Here is a 16,439-nt window from a genome sequence, read left to right as displayed (position 1 = left end):
CTCCAGAACTAATGTATACAGAAAATAGAGCCTAAAGAGACCATGGTTTTCAGTGGCCCTGCAGCGACACACTGTCAAATAAAGAGGTTTACATTTTAGTGATATGCATACTATGTTTAATGTTATTTGTAGTGGATGTATCTACAGTATCACTAGCGAATGATGCACAGCAATGTTTTTTCCCAATAATACTGGCACAGTACCAATGTTCCAACCACTATTGCAGCACGTTCAATGTTACATACTTGACACACATAACTTTGGGCTGTATGTGGAACAAGGGAAATTTCATGTTACATGTTTGATAAATGAAAAACTTCCCAATTCTCTAGTTGTGTTGATGACATGGACTGCTGTGTTATGTCCAACATAAACTGGACCAAAACCGAGCAAATATTTGCAAAACTACTTCATTTGCTAATCCAGGAAAACGTGCCATTTCTGTTAATTGGACAACAAAACACTGACACTGCAGTCAGTTGGAACGACTCCAAATTGCAACCACAATAATTCAATACAAAGGTACCAAATTGAAAAGCTAACATTAGCTTGCTAATGATGCCGACATATACATGTTAGCCAGCTACAGTATTTACACACCCAGAAGGAAGAAAACCACATCTGCATCAAATTTTTGTCCTTTGGATGCTTTTAGTGCTCTCCATCTCCAACATGCCAAACCGATGTTAACCCTGGTTTTGCCTTGTTCTTTGTCGCAGTCTTTGTGTGCTACAGCCCCTTGGGTATAACGGGTCCTGCACAGGGAGCCTCTATGGCCTGTCTTTGAAATGAGCCATACTGATTTGAAAAATGCGTCTTATAACCTCGTATCAGCGGGGCCATCTAAGAAGTGTGGAGTGGATTTTAACAGCAGTGGCCACAGAGGGCAAGAAATAAACACAAGGCCTGAAGATAGCAGAGTGGGGTGGGGGCTGGTACAGCGGGGAGAAAACACTTCTAGACATTTTTTTTACTTGATTTCTCTGAATTTGTGCTAAATCTTAGTTAATGCAGGTTTAAGCATAATTTTATGTACATCAAAATCAGTATATTAATTTTTTGCTACTTTATACTTAGATACCAGTATATGATACTTTCACTTCACTACATTTCAGAGAAATACTGAACTTTTTCTCCTCTAAATATATTTAACAGCTGTAGTTATTGATTACTTTCACGATTATCATTTTATGCAAAAAACAAAACTGAAAAAATGCAATACATTGTTTAAGCATAAACCAGTTGTGACTCCTTACAAATAAGCAATTGGCTTCCAGTAGTATATTCTGTACATAGGAACAAAAATGCATCTATCAGTATTTCTCTGGTCAGATTAAAGTGGGTTTTGGCTTCATGGTACAGTGACATATGGTACAGGCAGTGTGAAAGAATTTCCCTGATATAAACTCAGTGGTGTTGAGTCATCTGGAAGCAGGGGAGCTCTAGCTGGACTTGTATGTTGGGAGACATGAGGAAGAGGGAGAATGCAGAGAGGAGGAGGAACACTGAGAAAAGGGAAATTTAAAGAGTGAGATCAGATGAATGTTGACAGTGAGAGTTAGTGTTGGTGAGAAACAGACAGGTGCATAGCTATAGGGAGAAAGAAAGAATAGACAAAGGGGGTGGGGGTGGCAGAGCTGGTCCTTCTGTTGCTGTGGCCCCCCTCTCCTCTCCTCGCTGGTCCTCTGGAGGTTTTCCAGAGAGCCCTGCTGTACTTAATAAAAGCCAGTCAAGCACCAGGCAGTGCTCCAAGACCTGCTATTTTTCTCCACTTCCTTCAAATCTGGGCTGGAATTTTAAAGGAGAGGTTGTGGATAAAAGAAGCAGGTATACAGAATTTAAAGAGGGAATTTAAGATGCTTCAATCTGCTCTCCTCTATTGGATTTTGTCAAAATATAAAATATGATGGAAAGAGAAGAAAATAATCAGCTCTTAATTTGTAATGTGCAGCAGACAGATTCCTGTAGCTCCCAATTTCAGGGTCCTCATAATGGAGTAAGTGTATTATATGGAGGTTCAGCAAAAACACTTGTGAATAATTTGAAAAATGTTCATCTTTGAATTTTCTGGGGCACAGTAGGAAGCTATGTTAGTTACAGTTCATTGAGAGATAATGCTAGGGCCTTGTAGAAGGAGTAGAGGCAGAAATGTTTACAGAAGAGTTGTCAGAACTTGTCAGCTGAGCAAGTACTATGAAGTCACTGAGTGCATGTGCCTTTGGGCTGGTTTGAAAATGTCTGTGTAGGAAGAACAAGTGAAAGAAAGGAGGAAAGAGGGATAAAGAGAAAAGAGAGGAGGACTGTGTTTCCTCTCTGACCTTGGCTAAGGTTTCACTGAGCCTGCGGTGTCTCATGACCCTGTTTAGATTTGGTACTGGGGCAGTGGCCCTCTCAGACCAGTTACACTCCTCATCTCTGCACAGGCGCAGATAGTATTCCTAGATTATCTCATTCGTTAGTTTCTAACCTGCCTTCTTGCCTTTCTCTGAAATGATTGCTGAGCCTCATTCCAGATGGGGGCAAGTGCACAGTGTTTTTAACAATATGATGAGTGTGTTTTGTGTGACATTTTACAGTTAATTACACATAAGCCTGCTTTACACAGCTTAAAGTACTGTAATCATTTTTATTCTAATCACATTCAGTAACCAGTCGTCCTTGTTGGTCATGTTGAAAGTAAATTTTCCTGTCGGACAACAGTAAAACTTCACTCGTCTGTTACTGTAGTGATGTATCATTGTGGAATTTCCAAGCAAATAGTTAAATCAAAACCGAGAGTCGCCCTGTCAGTTAGGTATGCACCAGCAACCTAGAGCAGGAAACTGCATGTCCTTTAACAACATGCATGTTAATGGCATCTCCTAGCTGCATGAGTTATGTCTGTCTCTTTAATTTACAGTAGGCGTAAGAGACAAAGAGCTTTTCCGGTCTTGTGGTATACATAATAATACAGCTGGACTCCACATAAGATATGTAGCCTAGTTCAAAGGGCTGTATATCTGCAGCAAAAAATCTCTTTGACACCAATTACTGTGGTATAAATGCCCCATTTTTGAGCCAGTCATGGTAACGCCCCTAAAATGCCAGGTCAGTTTCTAATCAGTTTCTAATTTGGGGGCGGCTGTGGCTCAGGAGGTAGAGCGGGTTGTTTCCTAACTGGAGGATTAGCGGTTCGATTCCCGGCTTGTCCAGTCAACATGTTGAGGTGTCCTTGAGCAAGACACTGAACCGGTGTCACCGGTGTGTGAGTGCTTGGGAGTGCAAATGGGTGAATGGCAGAATAATGTGAAAGCGCTTTGAGTGTGCTGTAAAAGCATAGAAAGGTGCTATACAAGTATAAGACCATTTAATCAGGGTGCGTGTGGATCAGTGGGAGAAAAAACAAAAAAGCCAAATGTGGCCCTGGGTTTCAGCACATTCTCATCATATCAGCCATGAAATAAAGCAAAGAAACCACAGCCTCCACACCAGGGTCCAGCCTGTTTTCATCTGTTTTCCTCAGCTTCATGTGTCATACCCGAAGGTGTTTTTGCATCAAAGTATGATGAAGAGAGTTACATAGGAGGATACAGAAAGAAAGCACGGGAGAGAGGCAGAAAACACACATTTTCAGTTATTGAACTACAGTACAATGCTCTGTTCACCAAAATGATGCAATTCTAACTGACAAGAAGTCGGCTCCTGCCTATGGCTATTCATTCTGCAGAACTCAGACAGCTCCTGCCATTTGCTGTTTTTTTCTACTAAGTGGTTTTGCTTTACGTGAGGCATTACTGATACTCAAAAACACTGAAGGAGGTACATGATTTAGTTTAGTTTAAACCATGAGGGCTCAGAATGTCACGTGCTATGAAGGGTATTTTTGTAAGGTTTCCAAAGTGCTAAAGAAACGTATGAGACATTAAAGCCAACGGCAAATCCCGACATATTTAGCCATGCTGTCAATGCAGAAGGTTCTTCTGGTCACTGAGCCCTTGGTGATGACAGCAGTTGTCAATAGCTGTACTGGGAACTTCTTTGACCTCTGGTGAAACATGACTGACTAAAGGCTATTTTATACAGGTGGCTCTTACTGCAGAAAACGATAGTGTTTTATTGATGCATGTGCAGAGATGTGACAATGAGCTGATCATGATTGATAGTTTAAGTAGTTTTTAAAACAAAAAGCCAGACATTGCCTCCTTTCAGCTTATCAAATGTGAGAATTTGCTGCATTTGTTCTTGGTCTGACCTCATTGATATAAATGGGTTGGACAAAATAACAGAAGTGCCTGTCAGTATAACCCCATACGTCTTCCAAAAATGACCTTACTGTTGAATCAGCACCTTTTGAAAACTGTTTCATCAAAAACTGAACATTAACACTATCAAAAAGGGAGGATTTATTGGAGGACTGTTGTATTCATTAAGGTTATTATTCTTTAGTTTTAGGCAGGTGTACCTAATGAACTATATCTATAAATAACCAAAGATACCTTGACAAATCAAGGTATAGTATTTCACCAAATTTATATTTCCATGAAATAGTCCTGCTCTTTGATTTGCAGCACTGCCTAAAATGGCCTAATACCCCTAGAAACACAAAAGGCATAGCTAATTTGGTATGAACGGTATGGAAAAGTCTCGAATGGCTGACAAACTTCTCACAGTATCTATCGTCTTATCCTGTCTTGGCTAAAGGACAACTGAAGGCGTTCCCTCAGACTGATTTAAGGTGTGCTCTCTGAGAAGCGAGGTGCTTCTTAATCTGGTAGCCAGTGACTGAATGTCATTTAAGAGCTCTGGCAGACTCCCATATCTGTGACTTTGTTCTTCTGCACAGGGAGAAAGAGTGAGAGAAAGAGATACTGCAGACAATCCGAAGCATCCTCATGTTGCAGTTACTGGATCTCGTTTGTCACATGTGCCTGAATCTCTCCAATTAGACCGTCTTTTTGTTTTAAGTGCATTGATGCAACCATCCAAATCATTATGTGAATGAAGATTATAGTCACTTAACAGCTCTGGTTTTTGAACAGTCTGTACTATGAAGGGGGTTTGGTTGACAACATAATTAAGCTCTTTAATAGATGTAAGCACTGTTGTTCCCCTTTTTGTTGTCACTATTGCTGAGATAACTTTTAATCAAAGCCTTCCAGTATATCAGTCATCTTCTGTGAATCAGTGGTTAAACATGAAAATTAATTACCACTTGAAATGGTGAGAGTGCTTGTAAAGAGTTGCTAAATAGGCTTGGGTCGCCAACACTGGAAAAGTGTCACAAAAATAAAATTTAAAAAAAGGCAAAAAGGCGTGGGAGTCAGAGCGTAATTCACTGAGTACCTCTAATTACCTTTTACCAAGTTGCACATTTCTGCATTAAAGTAACACACTGGTGGTTATGGCTTAGTCCCCTAACAGCAATTTGTGTTTAATGTGCATTTGCCAACCATTTTTTAAAGTGTACCATATCTTGGGACTTCCTACAACATAGGTGGACATTTGTTCCTACTCATCAGTATCGTGGGAAAATTAGCTCAGACTTGACTCTTACTCAAGACAGGACAATAATCACAATCATTTAGTAACTTGGGTTATCTATGTTATAGATACCTATAGATAAAATCACTACAGTGCTTTCTTCTTGTTATAGATAACGCCATGTTATCTTTAGGTGCTTTCACACCAAACAGTTATACAGACTTAGTTCTAGGGACTACCCCTCTGGGGAGCTCCCCCAAGAACTGCATACCTTCATAGGCTTCTTTTCTATTTGTAGTCTTACTAACAGTAGGAACGCTTGCAACGGTTAACACATAGCGACATTATATTATTGTTAAGAACTTTCTTTATATGCTGCTAACGTGAATTATATAATAAGACACTAACCCTCCACAGAGGTTTCTGTTGGCGGACCTCACCTCCCCGTGCCGCTGGTGATGGCTGTTGATTGCTATTGTTTATATGGCTAACATGGTTTTTAAAAATGGCAGTTAGCAGTGGTGAGGTCAATGTACACATACATCACCCACGGTTCCTACTGTGCTTAGAGAGTACATACCCTGAAGTAGGAGCTAAGAAGTCCCTCAAAATGGTGTTTTAAAAACTATTATCGTTCTCAGTCCCTGCAGTGCGGATGCACAAAAAAGGGCAGTTTGTATAAATACTTCAGAAAATGTTCATGCACTAAATGAGGTATGCTAAACATGTAAACTGGATAAAATGCTTTTTGCTTGAATTGTGCATTGATATTTCATATGATTTCCTGCCAACTGAGTCAAATGGCCAACACATTTTTGTCATTTCTATATGCACGCTATGCATAAAACTCATGTAATTTAAAATCCAACGTTTTATTTTTTTAGATCAGTAACATGTACATCAGTATTGTTTTCCTCTTATCCAGTCCAACTGATGACAGTGGTATTTGTTGGTTTCCAGTTCCCAAAGAGGGTCTGAAAAACCAGGCAGCGTTCGAAGAGATGAGGGTTAATTACATTAAGGAGCTACGACGTTCAGTGGGAAAAGCAACCAACAGCTCCGGCCAAACCTGGCAGCGCTTCTTCCAGCTCACCAAGCTACTAGATGCCATGCATGATGTAAGTACCCTTGCTTTATCTACCTTCCATGTGCCAGTTGCCTACAGTATAACACAGGTTTCCCTTGGCAGCCCCTCTTTATCTCATACCATCACATACAGAGCAGGGTGTCCACTGGCATTTTGGGCCTCTAATATCACCAGAAATATTTAGAGTAAAATGGCAGAAGAGTGGATTTGAATTTACTTAGCAGTTCAGTGGTGCTGTGGCTTGGAATAAGGACTATTGCATCCTAATCTCTCCCTAAGGGGAAGGTTATTTGGGAGGAGGTGGTGACCAGACTGTATTGGTGATTAGAACAGAGGACGATCAATGCTAGTTCTCTGTTTATTGGATCAGAGTGTGCGGTGGTCACTGTGAAAATGTGCTAAGTCAGTGTTCTTTTTTTATGCACGGGTCAACCATTATGTGGCATAATGACAATGTAGGACCCAAAAGGTCAGATGGTCAGAATTCACTTACCCTAATGACTGAGTGAACAGGATTAGTGCTTCTGTAAAAGGGAGTTTGCCCAGAGAATAAATTATTGGTGCCCCAGGTAGAGAGCTGATAAGAATGGAAAAGGGGTCAGCTGTTTTTTTTTTTTTAAACAAACGAATAGGCAATTTAAAACGCTCTAACTTCTCGTTCAATTTTGTTTCTATTTTCCAGCTGGTGGGGAACCTGTTGGACTTCTGTTTTTACACCTTTCGTGAGTCCCAGGCCCTGAAGGTGGAGTTCCCTGAAATGTTGGTGGAGATCATCAGTGACCAGATAACAAAGGTGGAGTCAGGCCTCACTCACACAATCTACTTCCACAAGAAGTGACTCACTGAACAATTGGGACACATGTGGTATTAATAACTGGAAGAGGGGAAGCAAATGTTCAAGGAAGAGAAAATGTGCAAAGAAGGCCTGACCAGTTGGCCTGCACCCTGTCACCCAGTATGCCAGCATCCTCATCTCGGATGGGAAAGTTAAGTGACATGGTGGCAGAGGAAAAAGGGGAGAAGGATTTCACTCTGCCATCACCGCGAGCGGGTCAGAGCTGTGAATAGTTTGTGAAGTCGAGCACGACATGCAGAGAACGACTTGTGGCAAATGTGACAAGGCATCCTGAAGTACCCCCTGTGCCCCCTGCCCCAAAGACGATAACAGTATTTTCTATGGAGATAAAGCCATACACTTCTTAGGATGCGACAGATATGTTCACTAATGCACATATGCACGCACACATTCACACACATGTAGAGGGGAGTTGAAAAACATGTTGTCCACATGCCTTCACACAAATGCACAGATGCACTCCACATGCACTAAAATCAGATTCCCTTACAAATCTACTTAAAACTATTTTGCAAATATTAACTTGGCTTATGCAGTCTTTCGTAAATAATAGCACTATGAAAAAAATATGCCAATACTTAGATTTTGCTTTGCAGTGTAGCAACATGCTGCAGGACTACAGGGCAAAGGACATTATGAGGAGGCACAGAAATTCTAGACTGTAAGGCTAAAGGTCTATCTAAATATATTCCAAGGGCTATCTATACAAGTGTCGTCATATGCTGAATGATTACATTAAATCTAAGAAGTCCAAGTTTGAATCTCAATCGGTGTCATAAGAGCCATCATTAACATTAACATACTGGGTTTTTTAAAATCCAAATATGAAGAAAACAATCAAAACTAATATGCAAAAGTCCAAATCTAAAGTTGTCTTGAAATGTGTCTCTTGTGTAAAAGAAAGCTTGCACGTGAAGCACTGACATCATTATTAAGTCACTATTTTAGGCATTGTGGTGAAGAATTAAGATAGTAGTGACGAGTGATTTTACATTTGTGCAAAAATGGTCAGGATTGCTGCAGGATGGAAAACATCACACATTTACAGAAACGGTTTCAACAGAGCCTGCTGCTGATGGATTTGACTGAGGTGCATCCATAGTAATTGCTGTCATTTGTGTTATCTCCAGAGCAGCTGTCCAAATGTCTGTTTTTACTCACAATGAAGCAAAACCAGCCCTTTGTGAACCAACACTTATCTACTCTTCCCAGAAATAATGAAACAAGCATTTTATAAACGTGTTGCAAAGGTTTAGTTTTTGAGAAGCCAGTTATTTTACATTAAGGTGCTTCATTTCTAAAAAGCCAGGCAAAATATAATATGTACAGTAACTTGTTGTCAGTCCATACAATACACTATATGGACATACAGTTTAAACACATACTCTGTAAAGTTGATATAATCCTAAATTGGAGCATTACTCTGCAGTGCTTTCAGCAAATTGCTATGTATGAAAACCAGGCAAATATGTACAGGTATTAACAACATAGACACATTCTATTCAGCTGTTGTACAGAAGATGTTTTGAGGTACATGTCGATGAATGCTTGATGAAGAACTGCTGGTATGATCACCTATCTTAACTGAGTTTATTTCCTTTCTCTTATCTTTGGACCAACTATTACTATTTTAGCTATGGTAGGCCCAGTCATCTGGACCATTAACTTGTCTCACACCCCACTGGGTCTGGGAGGTTGTGGAACACTACTATGATGCTACTGAAAAGCGAAGGAGTCACTGGGGCGGTAAAACAGTGGGGGCATGTTTTTGTTTTTATGTGTGTGTCTTGTGAGTGTGTATTTACATGTGTGTATGGAGCAAGTATAGCTTAAGTTTGTGTTTTTTTTTCTTCCTAGCAAACATGTGCATAGTTGATCTGCTATTTTTAGCATGGGTATTATATGCATTTATGTTATAGGATTAGATGTATCCTAATTCCACATTTAGATTTGCACAGAGGAGATGCAATGTGAAATGAGGCATTAGTGCAGTTAGTAGGTCTGTTTTGATAAGCAACTGTGATGATGCGGGTAAAGACTTTCTGCATGGTCACCCAGCCTAAAGTTAGAAAACATGACATCATCAGCACAGCTGGGTGGTTGTGCCCTGTACACTATATATATGGCCTCAACTCTCATAATGACGGTGTTTTGCTGCTCAGTTAGGTCGTTTCTGTGGTGGAAACTGTGTGACAGTTGGTGTACAAAGAGAGAGAAATGGTAGGCGGGAAGATCACAACTGTCATTAGGTATCGTTGTGTATTTTTATTTGTTGTTCAAGGGAGGAGGTCTATATTTGTTGGAAGAACAGAGCAGTGTGTTTCAACCACTGACTGTAAAAACAATGGACAGGCTGACAGCTCCCGCAAGTTGATCACCCCTCTGGGTGCTGGTTGCGCTATATATCATAAATCCTGCCTCTTCCATGTTAGTGGATGGGACATCAGCCACACTAAAAAACTCAAAAGTCAAAAAATCTTTCCCAAAGTAGAAGTGGTCATTTTTCTCGATAAGTTTGTTTTTAGCTATTTGATGATATAAAAAGGGGCATGTTTCGGTTGATTTGACAGCTTAGATTGGCAGTTTGATGCCGTCATTCCACTTCTAGTCGCTACTGTGCAGAGTCTGTTGTAAAAAGCCAGATGGTAGCCGCCATATTCATGATATTTTGGCTTCACTTTTTCATAGTGTACGGAAGTGGTGACGCCATTGTCCATTGTATATACAGTAAATGGTTTCAAACGTTTCTCATTTCAAAATTATATAAGATACTGAGCTGGCGCCCGGGCCCAGTTCACTCATTTGGTGGCTTTTATAAGCAGCGCTTTAATCAAAATTAAGAAACAGACTGTATTTTCACTGTTTCATTACTGTATGTTGCTATCAGCGTGTTAGATTGAGAAATGGGAAGAGGGTGTTGCACTTTTACCTAAAACAGGGCTGGGTCAAAAGAAAATATTAATAACCCTCCCAACCCAAGTGATTTTCATTCCTGATCAGAAAGGCCTCATTTCACAATCTGTCTTTGTTGTGCATTACTGTGCTCAAATTGTGAAGGACTCTTAAGCTAATCTCTTACTGATTTATTATTATTTTTTGCCCCTTTTTTGTCATTTTTAAGGAATACAAAACAGTCTAAAGGTTCACAGGATGAATGGGAAAGTATTTTTGAGAGAATTATATTTTGCTGGAAAACAATATTTAAGTACTTTGTCTAAAATGATATCCTTTTTGTAAAATGAAATGTTAATGCATGCTTTTTGATGAGATGTTTACATTGTATTTAAAAAAGGGAAACTTGTGCCTTTTTATCTCACCTGATTTACAGTTTTACAGTATATATTGTAAATAATATAGCAAGTCCTTATGTTGAGTATAGTATAAGACATTTCTACTTTAACCATCTTGTTGAAATATTGAGAAAAAAAAAAACTATGTGTTTCTCACTCGCCATGTTCTGTGTGTTGGATGACAAAGAGTTTATAGTTAGGGTCGGTACCAGAAAGGGCCAAATAGGGAAATGAATGTATAATACATTGTGAGAGACTTATGGAACCTACTACCTGAATGTTAGAGAGAGTACATTTATTATCTTCTTATTAAGTAAAGTTCTTTGATTTGGCATCTTTTTTAAACTTTTTGTATCATTGTTCACGTGGCAAAAAAAAAAAATAAGAATAATGAAAAAAACATTTCTTATTTTGTAACAAGATGTACAGTATCAAGTGATGGATCCTTGAATTGTTGCTGTTGAAATGGTCTCCTAAACAATGGTGGTATTGTTGATGAGCACCACAATAAAATCAAGAAGTCACACACTATTGAAACCAGGATACATGGGAGAAAGTTCTTGACTTTTCAGTTTGAAAACAAACTTTGTGGACACAAAATAATGATGTCATCAAGCCCCCGTTTGACCCCTCCACCCTCTGGATGTATAGGAGTTGACTGCTGGCCATTAAAATTCTTTGGCTATTAAAAAAGGAATAGTTGGACATTTTTCCCTCCAACAATTAGATGAGAAGATCAATACAACTTTCAAGTCTGTGCATTAGATGTGAGACATTAGGAGACTGTTAGCATAGTTAAAAAATGCTTAACCAAACAAAACAAAACAAACAAAAAAAACACCTAGCCAGTTTAATCCTTGTTTAATCCACATGGAACTTGTTACAGTATGTGCCAGACTGAGTCTCCCTGCTGTAAAACCACAACTATTCATTTTTAATTCTGTCTTTGTATGAACTAAACCAATGAGCTATAACATGTTGTAGTGAGCTTCTGAGGTGCTGGTAGGCAGATTTGGTTAGCAGGTTCATTGTTTCCCCATCTCCAGGCCTAATGCAAAGCTAAGCGAACTGTATCCTGGCTGTAGCCTCAAAATGTTGAAACTACTCCATTAAAAGAACAAGATTAATGAACAGTTTATTAATGGTCATCTATCACTGCTTACTGTAAACAATAAATAAAAACCTTTCCCCTATGCAAGAAAGCACTGTTATCTTCAAAGCTGTCCCCTTCTAAATGAACTCTCCTTTTATGCATGAATGGCTCAGATTATGTCCAACTGCTGTTTCACAGTACACTATCGCGTCACCGTACTGCCGTACTGTATGTGGAGTCACATCATTGACATTTTCTGTTCACAGTGCTTAATCGGGTGTAGAGAGACTAAGCCATATCCCCACAGCCATGGCAGTATATTTTTTTTAAAAATGACTTTTTATTCAGATGCTTTGTACAATATTTCTCAGCAACTATCCAGCAAACATACAGTATACATCCTTCAACATAAACCAACAAAAACACCTTTGAAACCAGTCTATCTTGATGCCATACCTGTGTTTGCAGAACTATTGCAAAATTCTAATAAAACTGTTAAATTGACAAGCTGATGTGATATAATTAATGTTTAAGTATGTATGTGCTGTACAGTATGTGTGATTAAAACTGTATTATGAAGCAAAAGCTAGGTTCCTTTAAAAAAAAAAAAAAAAAAAGGGGTTTTTTGATCTGGATGAAGTCACAGCAGCTGGATTTAGTGGACAAGAAGGATAATGAGCCAAAAACACCGAGTTAGCATGGAAAGCGGTAATGATTTGGAGCAGCAGTAGGTACAGTAGTCACAGGGAGAGGAGATGAAGAGGGAGAGAAACTGAAAATGACTGAGATAAAACATGCAAGGATGAGAGTTTTACAGTAAAATGACTCCTGCGGAGAAAAATCACCATTAACCTTGATAAAGGCTGATCTGAAAACACGCCTGCTTTGCCAGACTGTAGAGCAGACAGTATTACTTTTGCTCATTTTTTTCTCTCTCTCCGAATCCACAGCCCTCTCCAAATCTCCCCCAGATTTCCAATTGCTTTCACTTGTAGTTGTGCCAGATAAACAGAATCTATTGGATCAGGCTGATTTCACGGCTGCACCCGCGCACATGGCGGCTTCTGTGTCCCACTTTCTGAGCTGAGGGTTTTTTCTCTCTACACTCTCTCCTTTATGTTTGAAATTCACTTTTCTCCAAATTCCCACTCAGTTTTCAGCCCCAATAATTCATCAAGTCGTATTATGATTATATTTCAGAAGCTCTGCACTCTGAAGGAACCAGATGAAGACAGGAAATAATGAAAATAGTGCAATTTCCACACACTGTAAAGCACATTTCACACATGAACTCCAGACAATGCCAGGTCCAGACTTTGTCCAGAGTTGCCCTTTCACACATGTAGGACGAACCCTAGAGCATGAAGGAGGCGGGAGAAGATGTGGTCAGGTGGCCGGTTTGTAATTTGGTCATAAATTTTAAAGTTCCTTAAATTCATCTAACAGTTCTGACGCTGGCACTTAAAGACAGTTCCTGAATCTCATCATGTGTCTTCACCATCGGATGTTTGTATTCTTGGTCACATCATAGAATGTCATCAACACGCCCACTAGCTCCATGTAAATACTCCAGACTATAACTATACATAGCTGTTTTCTCACATGGGCTCACTCTGGCTCACTCAGACATTACACAGACTTTGCACGAGGGAGCTGGCACGATAAAGTCTGCTTAATGTCCGGGTTGACTGACTTGGACATTTGTGTTCTCACATACAGCCCCTTCAGGTAATGTCTAGATAAATTCAGGGTCTCAGTTCATGTCTGAAAAGGGCTACAGTTAGTAACAGGTTAACTGCTACACCGTATTGATCTGAGTCATGATATGGAACTATGAAGGACACTGCATCAAGGCTGTAGAGGACAGCTGGCACAAGGCCAAAGAAATGAACGTCCATGTCAAGTTTTACTCAAACACACCTACTATAATCAACAAGGTGACTGACTGATGCATAATGCAAGGACAGGTAATGCAACCTGCACCAATGATACCAAAGGCCTCACTAAACCTGACCCACCCAGATTACCACTATTGGTCATTATAGTAGGAAACTTGGGAGGAAAAATAAATGTATGGAGCTCAATTGATTTCATAAATAAATTACCATTAGAGCAGCAGAGAAGAAGTGAAGCACTAACTGAGGAGCAGAAGAAGAAAAGGAAAAAGGAAGGTGAGGAGGACAGATGCAGAGAAAAGTTTTAAATGCTCATGAGAGACAGACAGGTAGGCAGCAGATATAGGAAAAAAATGAAGGCAAACACAACAACAGGGCTTTTTGACTGACAGTCCACAGCAGTGTGAGAGGCAGCCAGGGTAGATGTGTCTATGATTCAGCAGTATTCTGGCAGAGGGAAGATGAGGAAGGACCCCAAGGGGTGGATGGAGGGGGTTCGGTGATAGTGGGGAAATATTTAGCTCATCTCATTAGCCCTGGCTCTTTTTATTATGTAATCATCATGCCTGCTGGTGTGTCCACCAGCTTCAGGGAGCTGGTGGACATATGTGTTCCACAGAAATCACAGTTCCAACCTTTACATTTTTTTTTTTAAATGGTGGACAATCTGGTTGTTTATATTTTTAAAAAGTGCATAGGGACATTCAATGGAGAGCTGAATGTGTGGTGAACTGATGGTAATTACGTAACCGAGGTCAAAGCCCTGAGTCTGGAGGCCATTTGGTGTGGTAATTATGCAGATGTAGTCTAAGAATTAACATGCATGAGGCTGAGACTTTAATGGATCAGGGAGGTGGATTACCGTTTTCCTCTGTAAGAGATTACCATCTATTTTTGATCCTCTTTTGGAAAGTTATTTTGGAAGTAGCTTTTAGTCAGACGGGCCAGTGTAGGTCAATGTGAGGAGGAAGGCTTACATTACACTGCATGGCTCTCTGTAACAGTATTGGCTGCACTTTATTCTTAGACTCTGTGGGGAAACTGTGGGCCTTCTCAGTGACACAATGATGAGTCATCAAAATTTAGACAGCGCTCAATTTCAGTTTGGTAAAACTAGACAAATTTCCCTCCCAAATTTTAAATTCAAACAGAAGACTGTTATTATACAGTAACTCTTCGTATGTGGCCAAAACTGTGGCTTCAGTGCTTTCCTTTATTTTTCTTTGGTGCGTATGGGTTAATGTCAGTCTTACTTTGGAAAACTAATATCTTACCGTCTAATACCATGTAAAATCCATACCCGAAATAATGTTTGTAAAAGTTTTTTTCATGCCTCAGTCAGTTAAATTTTAAGTTATCATTTATCACATTTATTTCATGGCAACAACATATAACTCAGTAAAGAACAACAAAAAAAGAAGCTTTATTTGTTTTACATCGATCAAGAGCATATCCAAACATATAAAAATGAAAGAAGTCAAGGCCCTTTACAAATGCCATAAATCAATGTCTTGAAATTATTGCATTCGCAACTGAAAACACAATCTGGTGAACCAAAGCTCTCAGAAAAATTAAAGTGTCTTGTTGGACAGCTGAGGGATGGAACGTAATGGGATGTACATAGATGGTAAAACCAATCTGAATGAAAGCTCAAGACCTATCCATCACTTACTGGAGATCTGTACAAAATACTTGGCAGTCACAACTTTTTCAGGTCACATACTGTAGTGAGCGTACGTACAACTTAAATACTGCATTTCGTGGCCTTATTGTTAATAAAATGTTGATTTATAATCACATTCCATTTAAGGTGACGATAAAATGAACTAAAAATTTCAGCTTTGCAGCAGTGTCATTTCTTTGCTCAGAGAAAACTGAGCAACGTTTAAAAGAAGCTTTTAAAAACACAAAACAGATCATTTGACAAACACTTGGCTTCAGCAATTACTATCCATTTAAATTTACCTCCGTTGAACGTGTCTGATGTTGGTAATTAACACGAGAGGTTCATCGGGCATCAAAGAGGCGTTTCGATGCGTTTCTGTGAAGGCGTGCACCAGGAACAAAACAGTACAGTGTAGTTCAAATCTAAAAGTCATGCAATCAATGTGACAACTAAATAAAATTAAATTACAATAGCACTGTCTCAATTTGAATATTCTTGAAATAAATGCAATATTTTACAAGTAAAAGCAGTTGACACTTCAAGTCAGTTTCATACACACCTGTTCCAGACATTTACAGCAGATGTTCTGGTGAATAAGGCACGGAGGCAATCTCAAAATCTTTAGCAACTGAAAACTAATTTGACTGCATCACTGTCAATAGGGTTAAAAGCTACAGCCTTCATACAGTTTCTAAGTCGTCGTCCTTTGACTTGGGACCTCATGGATACTGTGTACAACTGGACAGTGGAGAGAGTGAGGCCTTCAACAGGGAGACACTCAAACTCTGCTGCTGCTGCTGCTGCTACAAAGTCACCTGGATGTTTAGACATTACAGCATCTCTGTATACAGCAGGGCATTATAAGTGCAAACCCATTCTGGAAATACAAAGCTGAAATTCCTGTGAATGCTTGACCAAAGGAAATTTGAACAAAAAAACATGCCTGCACATGCACTACGTCTACCTGCCAACCAGTTCAGTCACTTGCTTGAGAGAATTTAGATAAACATGGCTCTACTGTGAGTTGCATGCATCTTCTGCATACTTTCCCCCATGAATATGATAACTTGTCCATAAGTATTTCCATTTGGG

General features: G+C 39.5%; 1 protein-coding gene across 1 annotated transcript in view; it reads left to right on the top strand.

Annotated features, from left to right (window-relative positions):
* Positions 1-12,090, top strand: part of nr3c2 (nuclear receptor subfamily 3, group C, member 2) — a 71,904-nt gene extending 59,814 nt beyond the window's left edge. Inside the window, exons 8-9 of the mRNA XM_020591756.1 lie at positions 6,421-6,578; positions 7,230-12,090. Of these exons, the coding sequence (XP_020447412.1) occupies positions 6,421-6,578; positions 7,230-7,385 (314 nt within the window). The 3' untranslated portion in view covers positions 7,386-12,090. The remainder of the gene's footprint in view (positions 1-6,420; positions 6,579-7,229) is intronic.
* Positions 12,091-16,439: the final 4,349 nt, after the last annotated feature.

The sequence above is a fragment of the Monopterus albus genome, unplaced genomic scaffold (assembly GCF_001952655.1).
Source record: "Monopterus albus unplaced genomic scaffold, M_albus_1.0 scaffold15.1, whole genome shotgun sequence".
Lineage (NCBI taxonomy): Eukaryota > Metazoa > Chordata > Actinopteri > Synbranchiformes > Synbranchidae > Monopterus > Monopterus albus.
The sequence above is the reverse complement of the archived record's forward strand: the minus strand, read 5'-3'. Positions and strand labels throughout refer to the sequence as shown.